Here is an 11,223-nt window from a genome sequence, read left to right on the forward strand (position 1 = left end):
ATATACCAAAAAGAAAAAGGAAAACAACATGCTTTTAAATGTTTATATTCACCCATAAAGGAAAGGAAGCCACTTTGCAGAAATCTTGTCAAGTCTGGCACAGGGAGCCGGGGCCCCCGAGTAGGGGGCTGCAGTGGAGGAGCCCTTCTTATTCTGTTTCCTTTTTTAAAAAAAAACTCCATTAGCCATATGTTTTTTTCTGTATTTAGAGAAAAATAGGTTCTTTCCACAGGAAGAACCCTGCACTGTGACTGGCTCGTACAGGGTGACCATCCTGATACACTGTTTTGTTTTTAACTTGTGTTAATTTGCACTGCAACTTGTGAGTGTGTCTGTTTTATCACCACCTCACAAGCATCCAGCAATAACTTTTTTTGTTGCTGATAAACTAGAAAAAAAGCCCTGCATTCCCTGCTGGTGAGGGCGGGCCCTTTCACCACTCCAGCCTGGCTGTCTCCCTCATGCTCTGCCTAATGCTCATCCAGGGCAACCCCCAGGCCTCTCCGGCCTCATTGCCCGCTTGAGGGGCAGGTTCTGGCTCAGAGTCCACCAGCCTCAGCCCCCGAGGATGAAATAGTACAGCCACAGACATGAACGTGGCTTGGCCAGCTGGGCCCAGAGCAGTGACCCTGGCGGATGGGCCTGGGAGACAGGGCTGGGGTCCTGGGGGGAGCAGCAGTGGGAGGGCTCGTCCTGGGAGCTGTCCTCAAACACCAGGGGCCGGGGGAAGGCTGGCCACCCGAGGCCCCTGCCCTCTGACGTTGGGCATCTCCTTGCTCAGGTGGACGAGGAGGCTGCGCTGGAGCAGGCCGTGAAGTTCTGTCAGGTCCACCTTGGGGCCGCCGCCCAGAGACAGGTAAGTGTGACCCTGCCTGTGCCAGCCTCGTCATGCAGAGCCTGCCCCGGGCTGCAGGCTGGTCAGGTGGGCCCAGGGGAGATGGGCAGCTGAGCCTCAGGCCCTGAAGGAGCCCCTGACCACCCGCCTGGGGGTGCACCAGACCCCAGCTCTGACTGTGCGTGTGACATGAAGGTCCCCTCACCCCCGCACCTTTTCTCTAAACAGGGAGGATGTTCCCTACTTAGTCGACTTCAACTGGAAAGGTCGCTTCTTTGCACAGAGGTGGAGCTGGGATACGGGGCTGATAGGAGCAGGGTGGGCGGGGGTCCTGGTGTTTGTCCAGCATCGTGTTTTGGGAAGGCTCCCTGCTGTGGGGTGGAGAGGGTGGGCTGGGGCAGGGGCCAGGTCAGGTGAGCCACAGGTGGGGATGATCCCGGGCCAGGTCACTAGGTCAAAGGGCAGGTACGTGCCATTTGGGTAGGTGCGGCCTCTTTGTCCCCAGGGGTGGCCTGACTGCCCTGCCCCAGCAGCAGGCCCGGCCTTCCCAGTCCTCACTCTTCCTTGGGCCCCCTGGGGAAGGGTGTCATGAGGGAGTCCAGAGGCAGGAGCTGAGGGCAGTGGGCGTCCAGCTGCAGCCGGGGAGTCGTGTCCTAGTCCCTCAGTGGCTGGCTGCCCCTCGGTGTCCAGATGGGCTTTTTCTCAGTGGAGTGGGGCATCGGGCCACTACCCCACCTGGGCTCTGGGTCCGAGGCAGCCCAGGGGTTCAACCTTCACCAGGTGGGCTGTGGGCCAGACAGGTGGGCCAGACCCCCAGCTGGGGGCAGGAATCCCTGGAGACAGGTGCCCCACTGCCGGCAGTCCCCACCGCCCTGCTATTGCCAAGGCAGCAGAGTTCACAGTGCAGCCACCTCGTCACAACCTCTGCTCTGTGGGACAGAAATGACTGCCCGGGGCCCCAGAGCAGGGTCGGGGCCAGGGGTCCCCCTCCTGCCTCCTCCACCAACCCAGATTGGGGGAGGTGGGCAGTGATCACTCCAGAGAAAGGAGGGCTGTTTCTGATGCAGACTTTTAAGGTGCTTGAAATGATAGAACCACACAGGAAACCCCCAGACAGCTTCCCCCTTAACTGGTCTCTGGTCTGAGGTGAAAGGGGGTGCTGAGCTGGCAGGAGCCAAGGGCAAGGAGGGGACATGAGGAGATGGAGGCCCACGGAGGACCAGCACCCAGCTGTGACCTGGCTTGTCAGAGGAGCCTAGGAAGCGACCTCAGGGATGACAACCATGTCGATCACAGCTGTCCTGGGCCCGCCTCTGGCCAGCGCTGCGGGGGAGGTGGCCGTGGCCCTGGGAGCCACTGCTTCCACCCATTTTGTGTCCATTTTGCTGGAGGCATTTCCGAGTTGCCACACAGCCCGACACACGCCAGGAGGGTGCTCGGGACATAATTAGAGACTGAGTGCCATCACCCGTGGCTCCCGCAGGACAGGGACACAGCACCCACCTTCCGCATGTGTCTGCCCACGACAGACAGGTCCTGTCCTGCCCGCCCTCCCACTGGAGGTCTGGGCTCATCCCAGACGCTCACTGCACAGCAGAGTCACCAGGGTGACCGCACCCCGTGAAGCCGGGGATGGGGCGTCTCCAGCAGAACAAATGTCAAAAGAGACAGGGTCACAGGGGAGCAAGGTGCTCCCAGCAGGCGTGAGGCTCCCGCACTTGCAGCCCCGGGCAGGGGTCTCCCCGGCCCTGGTGTGGGCTGGCTCAAAGAGTATGGTGGGCCTGGGGCTGGTGGCCTGCAGGTTGGGGCGTGGCTTAGGCACTGGGGTGCAGCCCTCAGCTCTGCTGCCAGAGGCCGCGCGGGGTCCCTGCCCCACCTCGCATCTGCTCTCAGAGAGCTGTGGCCGTCACACCGCCTGGGGAGTGGGCTTCAGGTGCAAAGTGGAAAAGGCCTAGCGGCAGAGGGAACTGTGTGCACGAAGACAGGGAAGCCCTGAAGGGCCCGGCTCCCTGAGAACCGACGGCCCGTGGTGGGGGAACCACGGGGCAGCCGAGGCCAGGCTGCCGGCAGGGGCCACGCTTGGGGCCACCTCGGGTGCTGTGGCTGTGGGGCTGCCCAAAGCCTAGGAGCTGACTCTTGCGGTGTCATCCCGGCTGTCTCAGGACCCCTCCACCAGTGGCCTTGGGAAGTCGCCCTCCAAGACTGACCTCCCGTACTGCGGTCCCCCCTTGGGGGCCACAAACCTGTGCCCCGGGTCATGGCTGGCATGTTCCTCCCAGGCTGGCACCCAGGAGTGGAAGGGTGAAGATCCCGGCCAGCCTGATGCCCCTCCACTGAGCCCCTGCCAGCGTGGCCTGGACGTTCTCCTAGGGAGGGACTCTGGGCCCCCAGCGGTGTCCCGAGTTGGCAGAATGGGCCTCCCTGGTAGCATTGGGGCCCAGAGCGGGGCACCATGACAGGTGTCCTGGGGGATAGCATGGACTCAGGCCTGCCCAGCTGGCCTCCCTCACCTCCCCTTTGTCCTCCCAGGCTGCAGGGGACACACCCACCACCCCAAAGCACCCTAAGGACAGCCGAGAGAACTTCTTCCCTACAGCTGTGGCCCCTGCAGCCCCCGACCCCATGCCGGCGGATACCCCTCAGCGGCCCAGCGATGGCCACACCAAGCCTCGTCCTGCTCAGGCTGCCGCCCCGGTTGTTGTCACCTGTCCTCCCTCAGCGTCAGCCTCTACCCCAGACCCGTCCAAGGATCCCGGGCCCCCACGGCCACACAGGCCCGAGGCCACCCCCAGCATGTCCTCTTTGGGCCCAGGTGAGTCCCATCCCCTTCACCTGGCGGTGAGGCCCGGCTGGGCCAGAGCAGGGCCCAGACCCCGTTGCCAGCCAGCGGCAAGTCCTGCTCATTGCATGGAGAGTGTGGGCGCCTCCAGCCTGGTGATCCCTGAGAAGCTGTCTCCACCCCACCCCACCCTCATGGCACCCACCTCACCATGTTTCTCCTCCCACGAGGATTCAGGAGTGGGGAGAGGGTCCTGACCCCAGCACACACGAGACCTCTCAGGTCTGTGAGCAGTCCTGGGTGCCTGCTGGGCTGTGGGGCAGACCTGCCCAGCCCCTGCGCCCCCGGGGCGAGGCAGACGGAAGCCAGCCAAGCTGAGGCGGGGGCTGCGGAAGGATGGGGCTGGCGACTCTGTCGGCAGGAGGGAGCCCCAGTTCCTTCCAAATTTAGATGCCACTGGGAACGGGAACGGCAGCCCGCGGGCAGGGGCAGCCAGCAGACCAGGGAGGGCAGACGCTTCAGGACAAACACACACACGCACACACGCCCTGCACCTCTCCCTCCCTGCTCCGCGGACCCGGGGCCAGGCTCCCACCTGCCCGCACATCCCTGCTCGTCCCCGAAGGCCAGGCTCACCTGTCCACCAGGAGCCATCCACGTGGAGGGCCACAGCTGGGGTGCTACTGTCTGCCATGCAGGCTCGGCCGTGTCATTTCCTGACCCATCTGAACAAGGGGACAGTCAGCCCTGGCAGGAGTGCCCGGCCGGAGACAGACCTGGAAGCCCGGTTAGCCGTGACCAGGAGTGCTGCTCCCACAGGCTGCTCTGCCCAGCTGGAGACTGAGGGCGCGGGTCCCTAGTTTGCTCTGAAGGTGGGGAAGTACAGGGACCCTCTACGCAGCCAGTCACAGCGGTGCTGGCCACGGCCTGAGACAGTCACCTCCCCTGGGGTAGCCCCTGCAGCCGAGTGTTTAGGGAGGAGCCTCTGAGGCCGAAGGGCCACAGGTATGGCTCCACCCAGTGGCCTGGGCGTCCCCTCCTCTCTGCTGTCCCATGTGTCTCGGTGTCCACCCCCAGCAGAGCAACGGTGGCAGACGGTGAGCACGGCCCTACAGGCGGGTTTTGCTGGGGGTGACTTCACAGGGCGGTGGTAATGACCATCCATAGCCCGGGGAAGCCCCTCCACGAAGACCTGGCTGCTGTCCCTTGGCCTGTCGCCACCCCAGAGGATCAGAACTTCGGGGGCGTCAGGCCATCAGCTGGTCCCCTGGGCGCTCTCAGGTTGTTGGTGGCCTCAGGTTCTCGCCAGCTGTTGGCTGGAGGCCTCAGTTCTCCACTGCGCGTCCCCCCAGAGGGGCCCTGACACTACCCATCGCTGCCCCCGTCTGCTCACCTCCCTGTTTCCTTGGGTGTCTGCCCGCCACAGGCCAGGGCTTGACTTCCTGCTGACGGTGCCTGGCCCATGAGTGATTGAGGGTCCCTCTTGCTGAGGTGGTCAGGGCTCCAGGGGTGGGGAGTGGGCGCTCCACGCTGTGGGACCAGCTGGGTCAGGACTCAGAGCAGGGGAGCACCTGTCTGTGAAGGGTGCCGCCCACCGGACGGGGTTGAGGGGGCCACAGTGCCGGCCTCGTGCCAGTCGAGAAGCCAGGGAGAGTCTGAGCCTGAGTCAGGGGCGCCGCCAGGACACTGGGCCTTGGGGACTCAGCGACCAGGCTGTGAGTCTGCCTAGGGAGCAAGGAGAGTTGCCCCGATGGCTCAGGATTCCAGCCCGTCCCCCTGCTTCCACAGAGCCTGAGGCCTGGGGGCTCGGGGAGCCCCAGATAGCTCTTCCCTGAAGGCTGAGGCCCCAGGCAGGTCCCTTCCCCGTTGGTTCCCCCCACCGCCCCGCCGTGGTCCTCCTCACAGGGCCGCCTGGCCTGGGAAGCACCTCTCCACATGCTTGAGTGTCTGCTGGACTTCCCTGCCTCGAGTGTCCCTCCTCCTCTGGCCACCCATCAAGAAGGGAGGCCAGACCGTGCCCTGGGGGCAGGAGGGACTGATACCTGCCTCCTGAGGGCAGACCTCGCTTCCTGCCAGCCTGGCCTGTAGACTGCTCGCAGCAAGGTAGCCCCCTGCCCACCCCCCAACCCAAGCAGCCCCTCCAGGTTGCTCAGCCAGGCCCTCAGTGTTGGGCCCAGCCAGGCAGGGCTTTGCCACCTATGGAAGGCCCTGGACCAGACAGCCACCGGGCCTGCCTCGCATCGTGGGTGCGTGTGCAGTGCAGTGACCCATTCCTGCCCCGGGGCCACAGGATTCCTGCTGCTCCACCTGCTCCGCGGGGCCCAGGAGGGCAGCTCTGGAGCCTCCGAGGCACTCATCCCTGCCTGTGGCAGCGTGTGGAGCTGGACCCTCGGAACGAAGAGGCTGTGACTCTGACTGCCGGGCAGTCAGAACTGAGAAGGGAGGGCGTGGCTCGCGGCCAGGCAGCAGGGCAGGTGCTGTCCTCCAGGAGCTGGAGCCGACAGGCAGGAGGCCCATCTGTCCCCCTGCCCAGCCAGGGAGGGGCCAGCGTCACCACTCCTGGCCAAGTGGGGAGCTGCAGGGTGTTGGGGTCATGGCCGGCGTGGCAGGAGAGTCCGGGCCTGAAGGGGAAGGAGGAGGAATGGGAGTGCAAAGAGGCCGGATGTGGCTGGGGGCCCTGGGGGCAGGCGCACCTGTGCCGACTGACCACCTGGCACCACAGAGCCTGATTCCCAGCCTCCTCCTCGTGCCTGGAAGGTGTGGCCTGGCAGGAGGGTGCCAGGCCCGCCACCGCTCCATCTACTTTGTCCTTAGCTGGATTGTTCGGTTCCAGTGGGCACTCCTGTAAGCTGGGGTGGGGCCCCCGCTGTGTCAGGTTCATAGCATGTCCACAGGGGGTGAGCGGTTTCCTGCTGGTACCAGCCTGGCCCCACCCCGGCGATTGTTCCAGCGGAGCCCCTGCGCGGCCATGGTGGAGGTGGAGGCCCCTATCCCGAGGGTGGGGGGCGCGTCACCCACAGCCGCGCTGTGTCTCCACAGAGGGAGAAGAGCTGGCAGGAGGGGCGGAGGGCACGGGCTTCCTGCCCCAGGAGCCGCGGTGCAGCGAGCAGGTGAAGACGGCCCCCGAGGGCCCTCCGGCAGAGCCGCACTGCTGGCCAGCAGAGGCGGCCCCCCGGACAGGCGCCGAGCCCACGTGCAGCCAGGGTAAGGCCAGTCGGGAGCAGCCCATCACGGCCCCCAGGGCCAGCAGTCAGCGGGTGCTTCTCGACAGAGGGGCCTGGAGTGGGCCTGGGGGCGAGGTAGACGAGAAAGGCAGGCCAGGCAGGGGAGGCCTGGCTGGAGAGCTTCCTCGGGGGAGGGAAGGGCCCCGAGACCCCCCCCACCCCTCCCCCTGCCTTCCATCCTCTGCTTCACAGAGGGGAATAGCTCGGGAGGTGCTGAGCCCAGGCCAAGGTGGCCTAGCCGAGAGGGAGGGGTGCCTGTGCCCAGATGGGGCCAGGGGAGGGGCAGGTGTGGGGGGGAGGAGTCAGGGGTGGGCAGAGGGCTGGCCGGGTTGGGCGGAGCCAGACGGGCATCCGTGTCGTGTCTGTGTCTGTGTCCGTGTCTGAGTCACAGCCCGTTCCCACCAGCCGCCTCAACCAGCCAGGCCCCTCGGGGACTCCTCAGGGCTGGGGCCTCTCGCAGACCCCACTCAGGACAGCAGGGCCTGGTGCCAGCCCGAGGGAGTCGGGCATGGGGGCTGAGTGAGCCCCGCTCCTTTTAAAGCCACGGAGCAGCGGAAGAATGTGGACACCAGCCAGGCTGCGGCTCCTGGAGGCTGCCAGCCCACACTGCTGCCTCGGGCTCCGGCTCATCCTGAGGCGCGAGGGGAAAGTGGATGCTGGCTGAGTGGCCGGCTCTGGGCCCCAGCATCCTCCCTGTGGCGGGAACGACCGATAGCATGTGTGTCCTAGTGATCTTGGGTGGCCTCGGCCTGCAGCGGCTTGAAGCAGGGTTTTGGTTCCCGGCCAGTGAGAGTGCTGAACCCTAGCCACTAGACCAGTGGTTAGTGACAAGGCCCTGGCCCTTCGGCTTTGCAGAAAAGAATTCCCACAAAGACAGAAAGTAGTGAAACAAGTAAAGTGTTTATTAGGAGGAAAAAGTGTACAGTACATGTGGACAGACACACAGGTGGGCTCAGAGAGTGGCGCCCTCCTGGTAGTTCGAATCACTTATATGGGGCATTTCTTCCGGGTTTCCTCTGGCCAATCATTTTGATTTGCCTGGTTCCGAGTCCGTATTTGGTATATCTCAGGATCCTCCCCTGTGTGCGCGCCTCTCTTAGCCGAGATGGATTCTAGGGAAGAGATCTATATGGGTAGTGAGCATCACTCCACTTTTGCCCTCCAAGGAGCTTTCTAGTCAGGAAGGTCTCTTTGACTTGAGAATGAGGAATATGTGGTCTGTTATTTCTCATCTGGGCAGGGCCCAGCCTCCTTTCTCAATTGTCCTGCTATTTTCATCTTGGAGTATCTGTCTACAGGGAGCGAACTCCAGCTGTTCGCCCTGGGGGCTCGTCTATCTCCTGCCTCACTAGGATGGTCTGAGAGCTCACGTGCATGCCTGGGAGGTGCGGGGCTTGCCCGTGTCCCAGCCCTGGGCACCCAGTGAACACTGTGCTTTTGGGGGTGCCCCACAGCCGAGAGCCAGAGCCGGGCCCTCGGGGAGGCAGAGAGACAGGAGGAGGCCTGGGAGCCTGGCAACCAGCACAGGCCTAAAGAGAGAGGGTAGGGCGGTCTGACGCGGCCAGAGGAGGCGTCTTGGTGCCTCTGTGGTGCAGGGTTTGCGGGGGATGAGGCCCAAGCAGGGGAGGGGCAGGCGGGCCCGGGAGGCTGAGAGCCCGGCTCAGTCCACTGGGTCCACCCTGCAGTTGCCAGCTCCAAGGTGCCCAGTGGTGGGAGTGCCCAGCCACCCGAGGGCCACCCGGGCAAGGCTGAGCCTGGCCGGGCCAAATCACGCCTCCTGCCCAACATGCCAAAGCTGGTCATCCCCTCGGCCACCACCAAGTTCCCCCCTGAGATCACCGTCACGCCGCCCACCCCAACCCTGCTCTCGCCCAAAGGCAGCATCTCAGAGGAGACCAAACAGAAGCTGAAGGTGACTGCAGGTCCTGGGTGGGACACAGGGCTGGGGGCGGGGGGTGGTGGTGGTGCCAGGCTGCCACTGACCACTGCCCCGCCCGGTCTGTGCAGTCAGCCATCCTGTCTGCCCAGTCGGCTGCCAATGTGAGGAAGGAGAGCCTGTGCCAGCCGGCCCTGGAGGTCCTGGAGACGTCGAGCCAGGAGTCCTCGCTGGAGAGTGAGACAGATGAGGACGATGACTACATGGACATCTGAGGGCCACTCCCCATGCACCACCACCACCCACACCCCCCCCACACCCCGCCCGGCGGGGCGTCCCCACCGCAGGGCCACAGGCCACGGGAGCCCAGCAGGGCCCGCCTCCTTTTTTATGAAGTGTTTTTCTTTGTAAATGTGACTGCCCCCAGCCAGGCGGCCGCGTCCACCCTCCGCGGGCTCTGCCTGGGTCACGGCAGCGGAGGGTCCTTTTTTGGTTGCTTTTCTAATAAAGATGGAACAGTCGTCTTGGCCTCTTTGTCCCCTGGGGTGGCGATCCCTGTCCAGGCTTTCTGGGCCTTCCTCCCCCAGGCCAGGTCAGGGCCTGACCCACAGGCACCCGGGGAGCAGGCGGGAGCCACACGGGGCAGACACTCCTGGGAGAGACAGCAGCCGGGCCTGGAAGGAGCACAGGGGTGAGGGCACGTCCCTCCAGAGTCAGGGTCAGGAGGGTCCCAGCCGTGCTGAGGAGGTGGCTTGCACCCCAATGTGATGGGCACCCTGGGGAAGGCCCTGAGAGGCAGGGGGCAGCGCTGACCTCCCACCACACTCGCCCTCCGACAAGACCAGCCACATGAGTCGGGGGGCTCGGTGTGAGATACAAACATGGGGCCCCAGCAGAGTGATGCTGGCCCCACCATCCCGGCTCCAAGCCCGTCTGTTCTGTGGGAGCACCTGCCCTTCACAGCGTCAAGCCCCTCCGTGCCGTGGGGGCCCAGCTGCCAGCCCCACAGCTGGGGGCCGGTCCTGCTCTGGGGGCCTCCTCTGAAAGGCGTTCTGTCCGGGGAGGGGACAGAGACCCTTCTTGCTGCGCTGTGCCCCTTGTGGGCTGGACGCTGTGCCCCCACCCCCCCACCGCCTGGGAAGAAAGGCCCAAGAGGCTGGGCACTGCAGGGTCCCCAGCCCAGGCCCGGCAGAGCCACGTGGGAACCCAGGGCGCTGAACTGGCACTGACTCAGGCCCTTCTCAAGGCCACAGGGCCTGAGGGGACCAGCAGTTGCTCAGCTGAGCCCCCTGGGCCCCCACGCTGCACTCCTGGCTTCTGGCGCAGGCTGGGGAGAGGAGGTGGCCACCTTCCTTCCCCCGGTCCACAGACCCCTTTCCTGGGAACAGCCCAGCTGTCTCCCAGGGCCCTTCCTGGCTGGGGCGCAGGACACCTCGGACCCTCCCCAGGAGCTTCCTCCCCTAAGCCGTGCTCTGGGCCCAGGCGAGTCCCAGCACCAGCCCCCAGGCTGGCTTGGGACCTCAGTGCCCACACCCAGGGCACCTGCCCACAGAGGTGCTCTGAACACCCAGTAATCCGCTTGGGACTTCTGATTCCGACTCCCCCGGCTGGCGCCTGACACCTGTGGCAGCCCGGCTCTCTGGAGCAGCTGCGAGGGGGCGGTGACCAAGGAACAAGGCTGGCCGACCCCCGCTGCCAAGGCCAGTCATGTGGCCAAAGCCTGTCCGCTACCTTCAGTTCCCTGAGGGGTCCAGGACCCTGTCTCCTTCAGACGTCTTGAGAAACCGCCACTGTCTGCCTGTCCAGACCCTGGGCCCAGGTGGCAGAGCCCAAGTGAGTCCTAGGCCTGGGTTCCCCCCATACCCTGACCTTGGAGGCTCCCAGAAGACGCCTGCCTCTCCCCGTGACTTAACTGCCCCCTACCTGTCTGGGCCTCAGTCTCCTCACCTGCATGAATAGGAGGAAGGTATACAAAGAAGAGATTATGCAAATATCGAGAGTGAAAGGGCAGGGGCCCAGAGAGCCGGGCCAAGGGGATACCAGGGTCCTGGCCTCAGCTCCCACCCCACCCCCAGGGTTAATTTGCCTGAGGCTAGGCCCCTCCCTCCTCCTTCCCCTCCCCCCTCTCCCTTCCCCTCCCCCCTCCCCCTTCACCTCCTGCCTCCTCCTTCTCCTCCCCCACTCTCCCTTCCCCTCCTCCCTCCCCCTTCCCCTCCTCCCTCCCCCTTCCCCCTTCCCCTCCTCCCTCCCCCTTCCCCCTTCCCCTCCTCCCTCCCCCTTCCCCCTTCCCCTCCTCCCTCCCCCTTCCCCCTTCCCCTCCTCCCTCCCCCTTCCCCCTTCTCCTCCTCCCTCCCCCTTCCCCTCCTCCCTCCCCCTTCCCCCTTCCCCTCCTCCCTCCCCCTTCCCCTCCTCCCTCCCCCTTCCCCTCCTCCCTCCCCCTTCCCCCTTCCCCTCCTCCCTCCCCCTTCCCCCTTCCCCTCCTCCCTCCCCCTTCCCCTTCCCCTCCTCC

General features: G+C 65.0%; 1 protein-coding gene across 8 annotated transcripts in view; it reads left to right on the top strand.

The window, feature by feature from the left end:
* CABIN1 (calcineurin binding protein 1) overlaps nucleotides 1-9,235 on the top strand; it is a 101,510-nt gene extending 92,275 nt beyond the window's left edge. For 7 of the 8 annotated variants that reach the window (XM_057526250.1, XM_007196313.2, XM_057526251.1 and 4 more), the window contains 5 exons: nucleotides 782-856; nucleotides 3,365-3,647; nucleotides 6,654-6,818; nucleotides 8,524-8,750; nucleotides 8,846-9,235. In XM_057526250.1, the coding sequence (XP_057382233.1) occupies nucleotides 782-856; nucleotides 3,365-3,647; nucleotides 6,654-6,818; nucleotides 8,524-8,750; nucleotides 8,846-8,989 (894 nt within the window). In that variant the 3' untranslated portion in view covers nucleotides 8,990-9,235. Of the gene's footprint in view, nucleotides 1-781; nucleotides 857-3,364; nucleotides 3,648-6,653; nucleotides 6,819-8,523; nucleotides 8,751-8,845 lie in introns of those variants that run through there. The other variant, XR_009005013.1, reaches the window with a different exon arrangement.
* Nucleotides 9,236-11,223: the final 1,988 nt, after the last annotated feature.

The sequence above is a fragment of the Balaenoptera acutorostrata genome, chromosome 13, assembly GCF_949987535.1.
Source record: "Balaenoptera acutorostrata chromosome 13, mBalAcu1.1, whole genome shotgun sequence".
Taxonomy (NCBI): Eukaryota; Metazoa; Chordata; class Mammalia; order Artiodactyla; family Balaenopteridae; genus Balaenoptera; species Balaenoptera acutorostrata.